The sequence below is a fragment of the Chiloscyllium plagiosum genome, unplaced genomic scaffold (genome assembly GCF_037043375.1).
Source record: "Chiloscyllium plagiosum isolate Xiang-an unplaced genomic scaffold, Cpla_swu_hap1 HiC_scaffold_31, whole genome shotgun sequence".
Lineage (NCBI taxonomy): Eukaryota > Metazoa > Chordata > Chondrichthyes > Orectolobiformes > Hemiscylliidae > Chiloscyllium > Chiloscyllium plagiosum.
Window position 1 is genome coordinate 36447275 of NW_028270169.1, and position 20531 is coordinate 36467805.

Sequence of the window (20531 nt, forward strand, 5' to 3'; positions counted from 1 at the left end):
ACCCAGCTGCTGAGAGTTGTTTTCAACCAATTGTTACTTCGTTCAGAACACTTTGCACTGTGCCTGGCAGGCCTTGTAAGCTTTTCTACTCTCTTAAGAGGTACAGGACCTCTACACCTTCATAACAATAATGTCATTATATAAGCATTTTCCAATCCAGTGGAACTTGACAGCATCCAGGGAATTTTGGATTATTATAATGACGAGTATTATTTCTACTGCCACTTCCTTTCATCCCAGAGTGCAAGCCATCAGGCCCAGGGGACTTATCTGCTTTCAATCCGAATAGTTTGCTCAGTACTTTTTTTCTATTGATTATAATCATTCTAAGTTCCTCCCTTTCCATGACATCTGCATGACCTGTTACTATTGAGATGGTACTACTGCCCTCCACTGTGAAAACCGAAGCAAAATACTGATTTAAAGGCTTCATAACTTCTGTGTTTCCTACTATTAACTCCCCAGTCTCATCTTTCAAGGGATCAACATTCACTTTAGCTACACCCTTCCCCTTTCTATAGGTATAAACGTATTTATATTTTGCACTAGTTTTCTTTCCTTCGAAACTATTTCTCCTACACCAATCTTTGAGTCACACATTTACCTCTAAGCTCATTAGATTTGCATGTGCCAATTAGCTCACGGCTCAGACATTGATCAAGTTACGATTAAATGATATACAAATGAAAAATAACCTCATCAAGATAGCCATTATCCCATAGGCTGGTTTTGTGATGTCCTATTTCAGTAGCAAGTTTACAAATTGCACAAATGGCTCAGGCCCTAATTAAGAGTTTGGTAAGAAGGCCAACGTTATAGGGCATGGAGTGGTGGGAATCCCAATGTGCATATTGGCCAATGAAGATAGGTCTGTAGTCAACAGTCAGAGAAATCCCTGGCCGATTGTTCAACATCAAGAAATGGGAGTTCGTTTGACTGCTCCATTTCAAAGTGAATATAAGCACAGGAGGAAGCCCATTAAGTCACACAGGAAATTTTCACTTGCAGTTGCAGATTCAACATACACATCATCTACATATCAGAAATACGCAAAGGTTATGAGGTTAGGAGTTATGCCCAAGATAAATTTCTCATGCAACCTAATAAAGATATGCAAAGAATGCATGGCAATTTTTCTTACAAAGAAGATACCTTTTGGTGAGGCTGCTTAGACATTTTGAATTTTAAGTGTACTATAAGCTCAAGAAAATACAATCTTCACCATGCTACACAAGAGTGTAGCAAGCATATCTTGAACACATAATGGAAGAGAAAACCAGATACTCAATGTCTCTATCTTCTATGATTTTCACCATCAACCTCAGCTTGAACAAAAGACACCATAAAGCAGAACCACTTTAAACAAACTTTAAATCTCATGACTAAAGCTGGATGGGAGGGTGAGCTGCAAGGAAGATGTACAGACGCTTCCATGTGATTTTTAACAAGTTCAGTGAGTGGGCAAATGCACAGCATAAAGTATAAAGCAGATATATGCAAGCAAAAAAAGAGGAAGGCAAATTATCTGAACGGTAATAAATTTGGAAAAGGGGAGGTGCAACAAGATCTGAGTGTCCCAGTTTACCAGTCACCAATAGTAAGCATAGAGGTACAGCAGACTGAAGAAAAAAAAAGTAGTGAAAAAAAAAGTAGTGAAAAAAAAAGTAGTTAGCCTTCACAGCAAGAGAATTCCAGTGGAGGAGCAGGGATAATTTGCTGCAATTGCACAGGGCCTTTGAGCGTCCACACCTGGCGCACTGTGCACAGGTTTGGATGTTCTGGCAATGGAGGGAGAGCAATGAAGTTTTACCAGGCTGATTCCTGGAAGGGCAGGACTAATGGATAAAAGAGAGACTAGATTGGTTAAGACTATGTAAACTGGAGTTTAGAAGAATGGGAGGAATCTCACAGTGTAAAATCTGACTTAGACTAAACAAGGTAAATACCAGACGGATATTCCTGATAAACAGGAAATCCATAATTAGGTAACACATTCAAAGGACTCGGGATCGGATACTAAAGACTGAGAGGAGGAGAAATTTGTTCAACTAAGAGAGGAGCCTGTGTAATTCTCTGTTACATAAACTAGTTAAGGCCAATACAGCTAATGTTTTCAAGGAGGAGTTAGATGTAGTTCTTTGGGCTAAAGGAATCAAACAGAATGAGGAAATCCTGGAAATTGGGTACTGAATTAGATGATCGGCCATGATCATATTGAATAGTGGATCAGGCTCAAAGTGTTGAATGGCCTACGCCTGCTCCTAGTTTCTATGAGGCTATTGACAGTCGGAATCACTTGCAATTCCATAGGTACTTCTGAAGTCAGTTTTAAAAGAGTTTTGTTTCTAAGTCACTGTCACCATCTTTTATAATTAGTACATGGTTTTAAATAAAATCAATGTTAGAAAAACGCATTACCATGGCAACCTTTGAACACTGATGATAACATGGCTCAGAGCGTACATATTTATGCTTTCGGGTTAGCATCAGTGCTTTACAAAAAAAAAGACCTAATTTGAAATATTCCATCAAAATCAAATTAACACTAACCATCTACTGACTACGCCAAATTAATACATTTTTCATCATTAGGTCTGAGCCCTCAACCATACATACAAACAGCATATTTTATTTCTATTTCATTATAGCAGCAAAGGTAGATGACAGTAATGCATTATCTATAGCTTCTTACACGGATGGAGGAAATAGGCATGAAAGATTTATGATGGAGGATAAGGAGGATAGAGATTTATGATGGAGGATAAGGAGGATAGAGAGCAAGAAATGTATAACATCTAGAAAGTAAGCCTGTCTTTAAGAGGAGGACACTACTGACAAAAATTGTTTCAAACATTGCAAAATAGAACAAAGAAGTTCAATAGATGAAAAGATCATTACTGAAACATCATCATCATTTGCCTCTCTTTACAGAATTGTTATGTAAACTTACCCAAGTTAAAGGGAAGCCTGCAGTACTAAATTTGGTCATCATTTCCACTGTGCTCATTGTGTGGGTCTTGTTTTAGATTTCAGTAGCACAAATAAGTTTTGAAAGGAAACAATACAGCCACTTAACAGAAGATAACATTTTAGTTATTTAACCAATCGCTTCTGCGACGACTGAAGGTTATCATTTGGGTTGTTTCTTTACAGAATTATTTATTTTGTATGAGATTTGGTGATTATTTTCTCTTTATAGCTAGTGATTTCTGAGTAGAAGTTGTAAATCAATTATCATGGTTCATTTGGTAAAGACTGGTATTTGACTGGCGGATTTTTAGTCAACATGACAATTCAGTTAATTGGCATGCTTGGCACACCCCAGACATTTCCCATGTCCTATGGCTATCTGGCACATGTAAAACTTTTAATTAGATAGATAAATGGGTGAATTTATTTTATAAACGGAAGGAAATCAGGAGCAAGCAGTGATGAAGGTTAGTGTTGGATAAAATCATGACAATTGCCTACAATTAGCAGTTTCTGATAGGTCGCTTTAGTAGCAATGATTTGGAGATGCCAGTTTTGGACTGGAGTGTGCAAAGTTAAAAATCACACAACACCAGGTTATAGTCCAACAGGTTTAGTTGGAAGCACTAGCCTTCATCAGGTGGTAAACTTTTGCTATAAATTCTGTGTCTTACAATTATATACTCCACAACTTCCTGATGAAGGAGCAGTGCTCGGAAAGCCAGTGCTTCCAATTAAACCTGTTGGACTATAACCTGGTGTTATGTGATTTTTAGCTTTAGTAACAAGGATGAGGTAAAAGGTGAAGAAACAAAGAAGGAAGGGAAAACCAGCACTCGGGTCAAATAGAAACATTGTGTTTTAAGTAGTAGTAGTAATACTGGAAAGCACAGCAACACCAAAGATCCTGTTTGGCCAGTTACAAAATGCCTTTTACCTACACACTGTTTTAAATATCTATCCATTTTCTCTTTAAACGTTTCTACAAGAAGATTCAGCTCATGGGTGATGGCAATCAACATCAAAAACTGCTACATTATGTCCATCAGCAGAACCAACAGCAATGGAAAAATACACAAGGTAGTCATCCACACAAACTGCAAAGATCATTTGTTTCCAACAATCTTTCTTTCCAACAATATCACAATTGCATAAACTGCCAAAGGAAACATTCACCGTCCTATCACTTGAAATGTTCAACAGTCGTCTTTAGATAATTTTCAGATAGATGTTTTTAATTATAAAGAATACCATATCAACATGGTATGTCTGGTTCCACTGTGCTAATCATGTAAACATTGGCAGTATACATATGTTAGCCTGTAGTGCCATCACAACGAAAGCAGAAACAAAAACTTCTGCTGCTTCCCGGAGTAGTCCACTTCACAGATTCATTATCTGCTGTATCAAGCAGTAAAGGTTACGCAGCTTAGATACACAGTTATTGTAGACATCTACATACTTGTTCAAAGTAGATTGCACTAGACCATGAACTTCTTGGTTGACAATTACAACAGAAAATAAGTTTTAATTTATATATTGGATCAATTACTTCTGTATTAGTCTATTCAAATTTCACAGTGAGATCAACCAAATATTTAGCCAGATCCTTTCCAAATATGTTGAATGGCAGGACTTCAGGAAAAAGAAACTGATCCCAATCACTAATTGCTTTTCCTATAAAGTATCAATGTAAGGCTGTGAACTCAAATTCTACATTTACATCCCATCATACAGCTTGCTCAGTTACACGTTTTCTACCTTTCAAATATCTCTCCTTAAACAAATTCATCTCTGCGAATACCATGGAGTTCCATAACCCGACACCTTCTTGCTGTCATTCTCCAAACCGCCTAGAAAAAAACCCAATAATTTTCTAAAGGCAAAAGCCTCAAAACAGTTTCAGTAATAACTTACCAAGATTCAAATAGTCTTGCCTTTTTTGATTAGTCAAATGTTCTTGAAATACAACCCAGTATTTGGTCAAATTTGTTCCTAACAGTTTCATATTAAATAGGAACACTTAGTGAAGGATGAAGGATGAAGGATAAATTAAGTGATTAGTGAACCATAAGTCTTTAGAAGATGGGAGCCTAAATGATCCTAACATAAAAAATACAAACAAAAATTAATCACTGCACCAAGCAAAAGACGAAAACAAAATCTTCTATTCTAAAGCCACAATTGTCAGGTTTGAAAGGGATACATTGGATAACAACACTTAACAGCTGTTAGCTGTTTGCAGTATCTGAGTTGTCACAAAAACATACAAAATACTCCTACAGCAGCAAAAAAGAATTTCTCATCAGTAATCACAAGCTCCAGGTGCACTTTCAATCATGCAAATGACCATCAAAACTCATTTGTTCTCTAATCAATCTCAGCTTATTCTAATTCATAGTCAGGGAAATAAACATCCCGCAAATGCTGCAATACTTATCACATTTGCAAGTGTCTAATGTTTTTCTTTAATTAAGGCAGCTAAGAGGTCAATATAAATACTTTCACCACAAATGTACACTTATAGTGATTTTTTGCTCTCAGCAGGAGGATTGTCAGTGTTAGAAAGTGGATACATTAATCATATTTCAGATACAGCTTGTGTGCAGATAAAAAAAATCTTTGCCCTACTGTTCCACAACCTCAATAATATCAATTTGATACCTCCTGGTTAAGAATTGTTGATTATTTTAAAATAATTGAGAACGTGATTAGAAGTGAAAATGAGCAATTTATCAAATAGCTGGTGAAAATTTCATTACTGTCGTGATGACAAGAGATGTTCACAATTCACTGTCTCAGGCTGCAACTGTTCTCTCAAGCAGTTCATCACCTTTGGACTCTCTGCATAAAGGCAGGTACAGCGGGATCTGACAACAAGTCCTGGAGTAGCATCAGATGGGGACAAAGTACCTCGAGGTTTATCAAAATACAGTTACTAGCATCTCAGATGGTGCTCTTCCCCAACACAATTTGCAATCTATTTGGAATACTTAATGGAGCTCCTCAGATGATGATTGATTCATGACAGTGTTAATACATTTTGTATGATTTTCCTTAGTTTAAACGTATCATTGAGATATTATATTGTGTCAATTAAATAGGAACACTGTGCACCTTGTGGGAAGCACAAAGGCAAGGGAGAATCAGAAGAATGTTTTCAGTAAAGGAGGAGGAGCCACAAAAGAAGACAATAGAGACTATGTTCAATCTCCACTTGTTCTTGTGCAAGTTATTACCTATACCTTCGATTATAACATTGCCTCTTTTCCATTATATAAAATGAAAACCTTTGATAACAACACACACAAACTGCAAATCATGCATATGCAAGGTGTGATGCATGCTGTGTAAGTTATATATCTATATATTTTAGTATCATTTGGTTTATAGCTCGGAGTTTGATTAGTGACATATGGGTTTTGGTCTGTCTGTATGAAGAAGTTCAACGATTAACTCGTCAGAATGTCTGAAGCCATGATTTTCTTTCTTAAAAAACAGTATGAAGGAGTTCCTGGAGTAGCATCATAATCCAGTAGGGATCATGTTAGTCCTGGGAAAGTTTAACCAGCACACAATAGTATTACTGAAAAGCATTAGCCTGTTTTCAGTTTGAAAGATCAGAGATAGGTTTTGTTTTTGTTAGCTCAAGAAGCTTTTGGTTTCAGTTTGCAGAAGTCTCAACTGAAGATGGATATCTGAAAACGTTTCTCCTAGAATAAGGTGTGTGCTCAGAAATGTTAGAAATAATTATTCCAAGTTAAGGATTTAAGTTTGAAAGTTTCAGATCAAAAGAGTATTTGGTTAGAACCATGAAGGGGCTATTTGAAGCCCTGAAAGACTAAGCTCAGTTGTGTAAAAACTCAAGGAAGAAGCTACCACACTCTCAAGACTGGGAATCGAAAGCAACAGTCAAGCCACATTTACAAAAATGTGATAAAGAAGGAAATTCTCCCTGGTGTTGCAAAAGTACTGCAAAAGAATACTGTTCGGATTGCTGGATACTACAACAAACATCCAGAACCGGCAACCAGAAGCAGTAGGGACAGAACCAAATAAATTCCAGAAGACAGAGCACAGCAGTACTTCACAGGAAACTCCAAAGCACTGAAGAGTCACTTAGACACGGGACAAAATGTCTGCAAATCAACTTCCCAGCTCAGCAAACATACCCACAATCATAGCAACTGACACCCAAGCTATAAATCTTTACGCAAACCTGGAAGGTGGAATTTTTATTTGAAACCCTTTCCATTAAATAAATAAATAGCTTGATTTGGCCAAATCTGCAGCATTAATGCTTGTGTTTCAGTGAAAGACCACCTCATTAACATAAAAGAACAAAGTATGATCGAGCAAGCCAAACGTCAGTGTGACTTGTCCCATAATAACAGCAGCTGAAGTCATAATCAATGGGTCAGTTGACAATACTCTCCTTTATCCGACAAGTGTGCATGGGTCTTAGTATTTATAATGAATGGGCTAATTTGTTAGGAAAAGCTGCCCCTGTCACAACAACTTACAATTACATCAGTCATTATAATTGTTTAAAACGGTAGACAGAAAGATAAGTGAAAATGAGTCAAGTCATAGAGATGTACAGCACGGAAACAGACCCTTCGGTACAACTCATCCTTGCTGACCAGATATCCTAACCTAATCTAGTCCCATTTTCCAGCACTTTGCCAATATCCCTCTTAACCTTTCTATCCATATACCCATCCAGATGCCTTTTAAACATTGTAATTATATCAGCCTCCACCACTTCCTCTGTCAGCTTATTCCATACACACACCACCCTCTGCGTGAAAAAGTTGCCCCTTCGGTCCCTTTTAAATCTTTCCCCTCTCATCCTAAACCTATGCCCTCTAGTTCTGAACTCCTCTTTCCCAGGGAAAAGACCTTGTCTATTTATCCTATCCATGCCCCTCATCATTTTATAAACCTCTATAAGGTCACCCCTCAGCATCCGCCACTCCAGGGAAAACAGCCCCAGCCAATCAGGCTCTCCTATAGCTTAAATCTTCCAACTCTGGCAACATCCTTGTAAATCTTTCCTGAACCCTTTCAAGTTTCACAACATCCTTCGATAAGCCCGGTGACCCTTCTTCAGAACTGAGACAAATCTGTGGTTGAGCCGTATGGAGTGGCACAAAGATAACATGAAGGCCAATTGTAACAGGAGGAGGTTAGATGGAATAGATAGCTGTTTCTGCTGCTGCAGCTCGGAATCCATAATTATTATGTTGTCCTGAGAATGTTTTCTTTCAAAAGAGAAAAGTGAAGTGGACTAATAGTAAGGATTAGGGAGTGAACTTCAGAGAGGAAGACCCAAGCAGCAGAAAGGTCTGTCACCAACAGGTAAAGGGAGACGTAGAAAAAGCGGTCGTAAGAGCAACTTCAGGGTAATGTGGTAGAGAGTAGGGGATTAAAGGGCAGGAGGAAATTGCAGCAATGGGATGTGCAAGAGACATGAAGAAACAGGAAGGCTTAGTGTACTGTGAGTGGAAGGGAAGACAATGTATATCAGTAAGAACAAGGTTGATAGGTGAATAACATGTGATGCAGAATAACTGTAATACTGTAAACAATGTGGATTTGAATCTTCCTTCTTCCTCATCTCCATCAAAACCTTCGCCGAGATCAGCAGAAACAGGAGTGAGATCTGAAGAAATATCCCTGTGTCTGCTTAGTCCACATGGCAGTTGCCACTGAGGAACTTAGAGGTGACTTGAGAAATTTTAAGCAATTCAGAAGATGCACAACTTAAAGTAAAGTAACACAAGCCCAGTGTCGATTCTATTTCAGGAATTTGATAAGTGTGTAAGGAGGTTTATTTTAAAATAATGTTGTTTTAAATTTCTGGGCAAGGTTATGGAATTAATTTTTGAGCTACCACTTGTTTTTGGTTAATCCAGTGGTGTTGTCCTTCAAAAGATAATATTACTTGCTAAAACTCTACGTAACAAAACCAGAGACTGTATCATTCAACATTCTATCCCAATGATAGAGGAAAAGTAGTGCAACAAATAAATTTCAATTAGGAAGACAATGCATGTTGATCCGGTGAGGCTCGGTATCTAATATTTTATGTCAGCAATGATGTATTAAACATTCAAAGTCCATTTTCATTTTTACAAAGGGACAATCTATTTTATCTTGCCTTGTCATTTATTTCTGAAAGTTAGTAGAACATGGACACAATCTTTCCTTGAAACTAAAATGTTGGCAGAGTATTCATTCCTGAAGAAGTGCTTATGCCCGAAACGTCGATTCTCCTGCTCCTCGGATGCTGCCTGGTCTGCTGTGTTTTTCCAACATCACATTTTTCAACTCGGTCTCCAGCATCTGCAGTCCTCACTTTCTCCTAGAGTATTCAATTATCAAGATTGTTGCAAACTTGAAAGAGGTCATTTGAAAGCACCTTGGATCAAATTTTGTTTTTCCTCTTCTTAGCTTAACAAGAGTTGGCAAATGCAAAAACAGAAACCACCAAAGCAGAACAGGATTCAATCCTGCGAATTAGAAATACAGAGAAATGCAGGCACATTCAGAAAATCTAACCTGTCTGTAATCTGGTAGCAGAATTCAGTCAGTATTCACTTACTTCATCTGGGGATGACAGACTCATCAGCTGAAGGAACCTGTAATTATCAGTTCAATGCATGCAAAGGCATTCATTCAACTAGAGTTGCCGGAACCCATGATTACATGACACACAGTTAATTATCAATCTCTAAGCAACAAGAATTTTTAAAACCAATTTTCTGTCCAATTTCTCTGCTTCCTCTTCCACAACCACGGTGACTGTTGACTAGGTTATACAGTAAAGGAGGATAGGAACTATCAACAGGATATTCAACATTTTAGCCAAACCAAAACCTCACCTCAGATGTCCAAATATGCAGACATCCAGCATCAGCTAGTAGCCATTTAAAGCCAGAACCCTGGCCACTTTCTTTCCATCTTACACCAAGGGCAACAAGATGAATTGTAACACCACATCACTACTCTATTTCAGATGAGCAACTTCATTGAAAGGAGAAAATCAAACCGAGGACTTTTCAGAATATAATGATTTAGTAACTGATTGGGTAGATGTGCTCTGCAAACAGAACAGCCTACAAATATTTTAACTTACAAATCCAATCCTACATACTCCAAACGTAACTCAACCCACTCATACAAACACACATATCTACAAAGAACCACAAGTAGCCATAATGATGTAACCACAACGCTGTAAACGAGATATCAAATTTAGATACTAAGATTTAACATGTTGTCCCTGCACACATTTATTGTTCTTATTTTTCTCATCATTGAGTATCACACAACTTGCATACACCATTTACTCTGAAGTAATTTGTTTGCAGCTCACAGTTCTGATAAGGAACTAAATGTTAAGCTCAAATAATTTTAATAAGTGTGCAGTTTCAAACTTGAGCTGGTTTGATCTTTGTAACATTAATGCGTACAGATGTTCCTCTGTAGATTCACTGTGTACAAATGATCTAGACTTATGAATTGGATTCAAGAGATTTACGCGAATGTTGCCAGGTATGGAAGGTTTGAATTATGAAGGAGGGCAGGATAGGCTGGGACATTTTCCACTGGAGCACAGGAGGCTGACTGGGGATCTGATAGAAATTTATAAAATAATGAGAAGTATAGATAGAGTTAATGCTCGTTGTCTTTTCCCTAGGATGTGGAATTTCAAGACTAGGGGGCACATTTTTAAGGTGAGAGGAGAGAGATTTGAAGAAAACATATGGTGCAAATTTTTTTCAGAGGGTAGTTCATGGACTCAACTTCCTGAGAAAGTGGTGGATGCGGGTGTAATGACAAAGTTTAAAAGACATTTGGATGGATACATGAACAAGAAAGGATTGGAGGGACATGGTCCAGGAGCAGGTAGGTGGGACCAGTTTAGTTTAGGATTATATTTGGCATGTAATGTTTGGACTGAAGGGTCGGTTTAAATGCTGTATGATTCTATGAAGAGATAATGCTGATGACATCAAATGCTGACAAGAATTATGGGAGTAAGGAAGAAGGAAGGTGCTGAAGTGTGAATAAACAGGGAGACCCAAGATTGCAGATACATAATTCCTCAAAATATTATTACAAAACAAAAGCTAACATCATGTTAAATTTTATAAAAAGCTATATATTACAAGAGAACATAATGAGTTTAAAATATCAAACCTCAGATAAAGCATTGGAGAAACGCTAAAAAAAAATTTAGAAAGCTTTCTTTCTTACACTCATCAGGACAGATGCAAGAACTTCAAAATATAAAGAGAGCAATAATTTATACTCCATGAGAAAAAGTGTGTTGACTGGTTGGCAAATGGACATTTAAACGTCACGACATTGTTAAGAAGTATGTGCCAGGGAACTATTGTCTCCCATGCATTTGTTAAATTTTAAAAAGGTGCAATGTTTCAACATGTCTTTTTTGTTTTCATACGACAGCTCTATTTTTATGAATAAATGTAGATACTCAAATTCTTTACTATCAAGTGACCAAATAAGTATTGAGAAGTTTTGGCATCCTATTATAGAAAGGGCATTAAAGAGACAGAGTGTATTATCAGTACATAAAATTATACAGGGATGAGAAACTAAGGGAAGAGAAGCAGAGCAGGGGATATATGGACAATCAGAAATGTTCAGGAATGACAGGGAGAAACAATTAAAATATTTAATTTGAATAAGAGAGTTGAAGGAGGAGAGGAATTTGTCCTGATGTCTTCCAAATCAGCAAGCTTTTGATCAAACAGGTAGTTTGGTTCGAGGAAATTAAACAAGACAGTAAGTAATGTTAAGTGCAAGTAATGCTTACAGGTACAGTAAGCATCTCGAAAACAGCAACCACGACATAATTAATTTTGATTTCAAAATTGAAAAGGAAAGTAGTCAATATAAAAGCATTTTACTCCAAAAAAAGTCTAATTAGATAAAATGAAAATTAGTCCAAATAAATTGAAAAGATAGGACAATCTGGTTCATCTACCAGATGCTTACAGTTCTCACATAAGGAAAAGTAGTGCAGCTAAACCTGACGTTACTGAATAGCTAGAGATATTAAAAGGAAATTTAGGAAGAGGCATACATAGAATCTAGGCTCAATACAGCAACATGAAATAAAGCTTACAAAATTCAGAAATATATTTTAGAAGTTAAGAGTGCATTAAAAAAAAAGTAGTTAACAAATGGCAATATTCAAGGAATGTAACAACATATAAAAAGTAGGATAGTTAAAGAAGAAGCATTGCCAATGATAGATGTAGAGTTACATGGAGGAAAAAGGAATGGTAGGTATACTAAAGACACACTTTCACCTCTGTTGTCACAGAAGAGTAGTGCTTGTAATGAAAGAACAATAAAAGACTTGCAACAATTTAGTTAGGATAAGCAGACATTAGAACTGGGATTCAATATGGAAAAAATATACTGTGCCCTGATGGAATGCTTTCACAAGCTAAACTCCCAATGCTGGAAGAGACTTGAAGCCAATTTTAATCAGGTTTAGATTTACTCACTAAATGAAAGATTAAAAATGTTACAATCTAACATCAGTGCTGTATAAAAAATATTTTTAAATCAACACATTATGAAACAAAGTTTGGGAGAAGATTTGTAGCTCGGGTGCTCGTTGTTGTGGTTCTGTTCGCCGAGCTGGAAATTTTTGTTGCAGACGTTTCGTCCCCTGTCTAGGTGACATCCTCAGTGCTCGGGAGCCTCCTGTGAAGCGCTTCTGTGGTGTTTCCTCCGGCATTTATAGTGGCCTGTCCCTGCCGCTTCCGGTTGTCAGTTTCAGCTGTCCGCTGTAGTGGCCGGTATATTGGGTCCAGGTCGATGTGTTTGTTGATGGAGTTTGTGGATGAGTGCCATGCTTCTAGGAATTCCCTGGCTGTTATTTGTTTGGCTTGCCCTATAATGGTAGTGTTGTCCCAGTCGAATTCATGTCACACACGCAGATGACAAGCAACATGAATTCGACTGGGACAACACTACCATTATAGGGCAAGCCAAACAAAGAACAGCCAGGGAATTCCTAGAAGCATGGCACTCATCCACAAACTCCATCAACAAACACATCGACCTGGACCCAATATACCGGCCACTACAGCGGACAGCTGAAACTGACAACCGGAAGTGGCAGGGACAGGCCACTATAAATGCCGGAGGAAACTCCACAGAAGCGCTTCACAGGAGGCTCCCAAACACTGAGGATGTCACTTAGACAGGGGACGAAACCTTTGCAACAAAAATTTCCAGCTTGGCGAACAGAACCACAACATTATGAAATACCTCCAGTAGGATTTAAACCCAGAGTTTCTAGTTTAGAGACCAGGTAAACTACTACTGTGCCACAGGATGAGAGACGAAAGAGGCAGGATTCAAACCCATTTGTGGAGACCTCAATGGATTTCTAAATATTTTAAGTCAACTAGTTCAGAGATCTTTTTAACACACCACTGGAGCAGGTGGGACTTGAATCCGGGCCTCCTAGCTCAGAGATACAGAAGCTACTATTATGCCACAAAAGTCTCTTCCACTGGATTTCTAATCTATTACTTTAAGTGCTCATCTGTGACTTACACAGATGTACATAATGTACTTAACCTTAATGTGTATTAACATCAGCTGGAAGACCTAAGGAATCAGAATCTTATAAACACTTCTGGAGAAAGAATCCATGTCAGAGGCCAAAGCATTACCAATATATCTCTGATAAAATAGGAAATACATAAACCCAGGTAACTACTGATCATCAAAATAGCATTGGGTAGTACCACACACTTAAATACAAGCAGAGTACAAATTAATGCAAGTTCAGATGCTAGAAACACCTACATTCAAATGAGATTTGTAATACTTAGAATCAACCACTGAATCATGAAGACCAAGTGTTATAATTTTTTTCTAATTACGTCCTTCGTTATAGATAGTTCTTGACAATTCCCCATGCGAGGGAACACTAACCTAAGCAATATACAATGAATAGTCTGTGACTACAATTTAGTGGGAGAGCGAGAGCGAGCGAGAGCGAGAGCGCGCGAGAGCGCGAGAGCGCGCGAGAGAGCGAGAGCGCGCGAGAGAGCGAGAGCGCGCGAGAGAGCGAGAGCGCGCGAGAGAGCGAGAGCGCGCGAGAGAGCGAGAGCGCGCGAGAGAGAAAGAGAGAGAAAGAAAGAGACACAGAGACAGAGAGCGAGAGCACAAGCGTGGGAGACAGCGTGTGTGGGCGGAAGCAGAGTGTGCACATAGGAGTGAGTGACATCAGAGAATGCACAAGAGAGAGAACAAGAGAGAGAAATCAAGAGAGAGAGCATGGGCAACTGAGCGCACGAGAGAGAGGAACAGCAACAAAATGAGAGAGTCAGAATTGATGAGAACCTCTGTGGGTGATTTACATTTTTTGTATAAAATGGTATTTACTTTTGGGCTTTGAACAAAGAGGCTGCTGAAACATTTCCAATGTGGAAAATCATATAGCGTTTCTGATCAAGCAATAAACATACCTTGCTTTGTAAGTGCGTTCTTTAGTGCTGGAGTAATCATTTCTCTTGGTTCTGCACCTTCATTTTTTCCAACGGCACGCTTCGATGTTTTTTGTTTTACTTTTTTGACAGCTTCCCTCTCCTGCTGTAATTACACAGGAAATAGAAGTAAGGATCATTAAAGCACAATGGTTCTAGCATACAAACATTGATGAAAAAAAGGACACATTATCTAAGTTTTTTCGTCTTGCATTCAACAGAACAAATGCAAGAACATCAAAAATTTACAACAACTCAGTCACAGAAGGAAAGGTTGTTAGTTGATTGGCTGATGCATTGTCCTGAGGAAGCAAGGGACTATAGGTTCTGCAAGCTCACGAATTTTTAAAGTCAAAACTTTAATACCAAAAAACCAAGTAAGAAACTAACATACATGATAGCACAGAGCTGATAGAGAGCAGTTTTAATATACAAATTAAACATAAATGCAACATTATTGTCATCTTTTCTAAAACTGGTAGATTTTCTGTGGCGCTGATCACTAAGTGGCTGACATGCTCTGCTATGCAGAACTACAAAACAACAGAATAGTACCTGCTGTGTTAAAGAGAAACTCTCTCTCCTTTTGGACATAAAGTTCAGCTGCTATTAAACACTAAGTGATGTCAGAGTACAGCACCTTGTCAGGTGACAGGTCTGAACCTCCGTTTTCATCCTCATCTTGCTGCCCCAGATGAAACTTAAGATCAGTGAAAGTAAAGACTTTCTGGTTCTAGTGTCAATAAAAGGAAGAGTCAATTGGTCAGGAACAAAGTACATTCCAAATACCTACGGTCCAGAGATACTGCTCGTCCAAATTGTAGATTTTAGCAACAAGCTATTAATCACCTTTGTTGCTGTCTCCTCAGCCAACAAGGTGTTTTATAAATGGGAGGATAACCTATGGAAAGTTATCATCCAGTTTGTTTCTAAAATATTTTCAAGACACACTCACATACAAAAGAAAACTGTTCCATGGTAAATAAAATCAATGCATTGTCCTATCAAAGCTAAGTAAAGCTGACAGAGTATTGATAACCTAGTTTTTTTTTTAAAAGGCATACAATTTATCTAATAATGTGTGTCCTCTAACTTTTCTTAAAATAAGTCGCAATGAAAAGCTTGAAGATAAACATTTTTCTCATGGAGCTGACAAAACACTGTTCATCTTCCATAGAAAATTGTGTATACCACACATGCTCAAAAAAAATCCTATCTCGCACAAACACAGTCCAGATTTTTTCACACAGTATGGAACCTTCAAAAGGAAAGACTGATAATGTTAACTTTATTGCAAAATATACATTTGTTACAAACTTTAAACACCTAAATACAGATGGAAAAATGGAATAAAATTTCATCTGAAGTCTTCTGTGTGATCTGATTGATTCTTAACTGATTGGTCAGATGTTATTTTCGAAAATTATTTGACTTGTCTCACTGGTATTTTTCTCAGTTTATTTGCAATGCTTTGTAACATTTTTTCTCTAACTTCATTCTGATTTATTAAATGCATGTCAGTCAGGAGCATGTCATAAGACAACATAAGTTATTCCAAGTTTCAATCTTGTTATCCTCTGCTAAAACTACCTCCAGTTTATTTACATCTTTCCTTAAATAAGGAGACCATAGATGCAGACAGCATTCAAGATGTGGTATCACCAATGAAGCATAACATCTAGCTTTTATGTTCTGTTCCTCTTTCAAAATAAAATAGAATTCCATTAGCTTCAATTACTTCCTGTACTTGCATACTACCATTTTGTGACTAAGGGACCAAAATACCTAGATCTCTCTGCACCTCAGAATATAGCAGTCATTTCTCACTGTAAGTAACACTCAGAATTCTCATTCTGTCTATCAAAGTGAACAGCTTCATATTTTCCCACATTAAAATTGATCTGCCAGTTTTTTTGCCCAGTTACTCAATTGTGTATATCTGCATTCTCCTTATGTTCTCTTCATGACATTCTTTCCTACATATGTTGGTGTCATGCATGAGCAAAACCTTAGTCAAGGAGGCAGGTTTATGTGCACCTTGTCGAATACCTTCATGAAATCCAAATATAAATCAAAGCTATTACAGTGCCGAGGGAGACCACCTGGCCTGGTGCCATTTGTCCACTGGCTCACTGCCTTTTACCACAGGAAAAAATTCCTTCTAAAACTGACACAAAAACCAACAACTAAAAACCCAAGATGTAGCAAGCATCCCCAGGATTTTTTTTCCCTAATAGAGTATATACCCAATTTGCTAAGGTGTATAGTTGCTTTTTTTTTTGCAAGTTCTCACATGCAGAGTGCTTTCAAAGGAAGCAATGATGCAAGGTACAACAAATAGAAGGAGGGAAAAACAATTAACACCAGAAACAAAGTAGTGCAGGGCCAAAAGAAGCAGTTGAGGTAAGAGCAGGGATGGGATAAGCATGAAATAAAAGATTGCAAAACTTTTATCTCCTCCTCAATTTCTGTTTTAAAACTTCTAAAGGCTGCAAGATCAGAGAAAGGAGCAGCAGTGCCACCTAGTGTCAAGAGAAACTGAACTGGAACACAGGAGTTTTCAAGGGTAACATCACCTCTTAGTGTCTTGAGAGAGTATTACTTTCACATTACTGTCTGTAAAAATACCTAAATCTCAACTGGTAATCATAAGACCATAAGACATAGGAACGGAAGTAAGGCCATTCGGCCCATCGAGTCCACTCCGCCATTCAATCATGGCTGATGCGCATTTCAGTTCCACTTACCAGCGTTCTCCCCGTAGCCCTTAATTCCTCGAGACAACAAGAATCTATCAATCTCGGCCTTGAAGACATTTAGCGTCCCAGCTTCCACTGCACTCCGTGGCAATGAATTCCACAGACCCACCACTCTCTGGCTGAAGAAATGCCTCCGCATTTCTGTTCTGAAATGACCCCCTCTAATTCTAAAGGCTGTGTCCACGGGTCCTAGTCTCCTCGTTTAACTGAAACAATTTCCTAGCATCTACCTTTTCCAAGCCATGTATTATTTTGTACGTCTCTATTAAGTCTCCCCTTAATCTTCTAAACTCCAACGAATACAATCCCAGTATCCTCAGCCATTCCTCATATGTTAGACCTGTCATTCCAGGGATCATCCGTGTGAATCTCCGCTGGACACGTTCCAGTGCCAGTATGTCCTTCCTGAGGTGTGGGGACCAAAACTGGACACAGTACTCCAAATGGGGCCTAACCAGAGCTTTATAAAGTCTTAGTAGTACATCTCTGCTTTTATATTCCAACCCTCTTAAGGGACAACATTGCATTCGCTTTCTTAATCACGGACTCAACCTGCATGTTTACCTTTAGAGAATCCTCGACTAGCACTCCCAGATCCCTTTGTGCTTTGGCTTTATTAATTTTCTCACCATTTAGAAAGTAGTCTATGCTTTTATTCTTTTTGCCAAAGTGCAAGACCTCGCACTTGCTCACGTTAAATTCCATCAGCCATTTCCTGGACCACTCTCCCAACCTGTCGAGATCCTTTTGTAGCCTCCCCACTTCCTCAGTACTACCTGCCTGTCCACCTAACTTCGTATCATCGGCAAACTTCGCTAGAATGCCCACGGTTCCCTCATCCAAATCATTAATATATAATGCGAACAGCTGTGGCCCCAGCACCGAACCCTGCGGGACACTGCTCGTCACCGGCTGCCATTCTGAAAAAGAACCTTTTATCCCAACTCTCTGCCTTCTGTTAGACAGCCAATCCTCAATCCATCCCAGCAGCTCACCTCGAACACCATGGGCCCTCACCTTGCTCAGCAGCCTCCCATGTGGCACCTTATCAAAGGCCTTTTGAAAGTCTAGATAGACCACATCCACTGGGTTTCCCTGGTCTAACCTACTTGTTACCTCTTCAAAAAATTCCAACAGGTTTGTCAGGCATGACCTCCCTTTACTAAATCCATGTTGACTTGTTCTAATCAGACTCTGCTCTTCCAAGAATTTAGAAACCTCATCCTTAATGATGGATTCTAGAATTTTACCAACAACCGAGGTTAAGCTGATTGGCCTATAATTTTCCATCTTTTGCCTTGATCCTTTCTTGAACAAGGGGGTTACAACAGCCGTCTTCCAATCATCCGGGACCTTTCCTGACTCCAGTGACTCTTGAAAGATCTCAACCAATGCCTCTGTTATTTCCTCAGCCACCTCTCTCAGAACTCTAGGGTGTATCCCATCGGGGCCAGGAGATTTATCAATTTTAAGACTTTTTAACTTTTCTAGCACTATCTCTTTCGTAATGGCAACCATACTCAACTCAGCCCCGTGACACCCTTTAATTTTTGGGATATTACTCATGTCTTCCACTGTGAAGACTGACGCAAAGTACTTGTTAAGTTCTCCTGCTATTTCCTTATTTCCCATCACTAGGCTTCCTGCATCAGTTTGAAGTGGCCCAATGTCTACTTTTGCCTGTCGTTTGTTTCTTATGTACTGAAAGAAACTTTTACTATTATTTCTAATATTACTGGCTAGCCTACCTTCATATTTGATCCTCTCCTTTCTTATTACACTCTTTGTTATCCTCTGTTTGCTTTTGTATCCTTCCCAATCTTCTGATTTCCCACTGTTCTTAGCCACTTTATAGGATCTCTCTTTTTCTTTAATACATTTCCTGACTTCCTTTGTCAGCCAAGGTTGTCTAATCCCTCCCCGGTTAATCTTTCTTTTCTTGGGAATGAACCTCTGTACAGTGTCCTCAATTATACCTACAAACCCCTGCCATTTTTGCTCTACTGTCTTCCCGGTTAGCCTCTGCTTCCGGTCTATTTTAGTCAGTTCCTCTCTCATGCCCTCATAATTACCTTTATTCAACTGTAACACCATTACATCCGATTTTGCCTTCTCCCTTTCAAACTCCAGACTGAACTCTATCATATTATGGTCGCTACTTCCTAAGGGTTCCCTTACTTTAAGATCTTTTATAGAGTCTGGTTCATTGCAAAGCACTAGGTCCAGAATAGCCTGCTCTCTTGTGGGCTCCATGACAAGCTGTTCCAAAAAGCCATCCTGTAAGCATTCCATGAATTCCCTTTCTTTAGATCCACTAACAACATTATTTACCCAGTCCACCTGCATATTGAAGTCTCCCATGATCAATGTAACCTTGCCTTTCTGACATGCCTTCTCTATTTCCCGGTACATGTTGCGTCCCTGGTCCTGACCACTGTTAGGAGGTCTATACACAACTCCAATTATGTTTTTTTTGCCTTTGTGGTTCCTCAATTCCACCCACACAGACTCCACATCATCCGACGCTATGTCATTCAATACCATAGATTTAATTTTGTTCTTAACTAACAAGGCAACCCCACCCCCTCTGCCCACCTCTCTGTCTTTTCGATAAGTTGAAAAACCATGGAGGTTTAACTGCCAGTCCTGACCCCTCTGTAACCAAGTCTCTGTGATGCCTACTACATCATAATCATTCACTATTATTTGTGCCATTAGTTCATCAGCTTTGTTATGTATGCTACGAGCATTCAGGTAAAGTGCCTTAATGCTAACTTCCTTATCATTAGAGATGTTGGAAGTCATATGTCCTAAGTTATCCTTGCTTTTTACTGCATTCTTGGTCTGCCTCAATTTTAAATCCGCCTGGAAACATGCTATCCTGCTGCTTATCTTTCCATTTACCTCCATACTCCCTGTCGCTTTCACTTTCCCTTCCCCCCAATCCTTTCACCAGAACTGCATGGAAAACTTCACCGGTATTTAATACACTTGCAATTTATAACTGTAGAACCATTGAAGCACAGGCAAAAAATATTAATTGCAGCCTCCAGGCATTCAAAGCTCATGATGCAGTTTGATATGAACAGAAACCTGAAAATTGTTGAAAACAACATTAGATGAGTATCTTCTATTCAGCATTCTTATTGAGTTCATCAGGAAGCAACTCAACAGTCACAGATTCACCACTGAACAATTCACATTTAGTTTCCAAGAAAGACACCGCTGAGTAAGCTAACTACTGTTCATATTT

At 38.7% G+C, this 20531-nt stretch overlaps 1 protein-coding gene across 4 annotated transcripts in view; it reads right to left on the reverse strand.

The window, feature by feature from the left end:
• Positions 1–20531, reverse strand: part of tyw1 (tRNA-yW synthesizing protein 1 homolog (S. cerevisiae)) — a 124637-nt gene that overhangs the window by 86378 nt on the left and 17728 nt on the right. For all 4 annotated transcript variants that reach the window (XM_087977418.1, XM_043718611.2, XM_043718610.2 and 1 more), the window contains one exon: positions 14502–14625. In XM_087977418.1, the coding sequence (XP_087833544.1) occupies positions 14502–14625 (124 nt within the window). The remainder of the gene's footprint in view (positions 1–14501; positions 14626–20531) is intronic.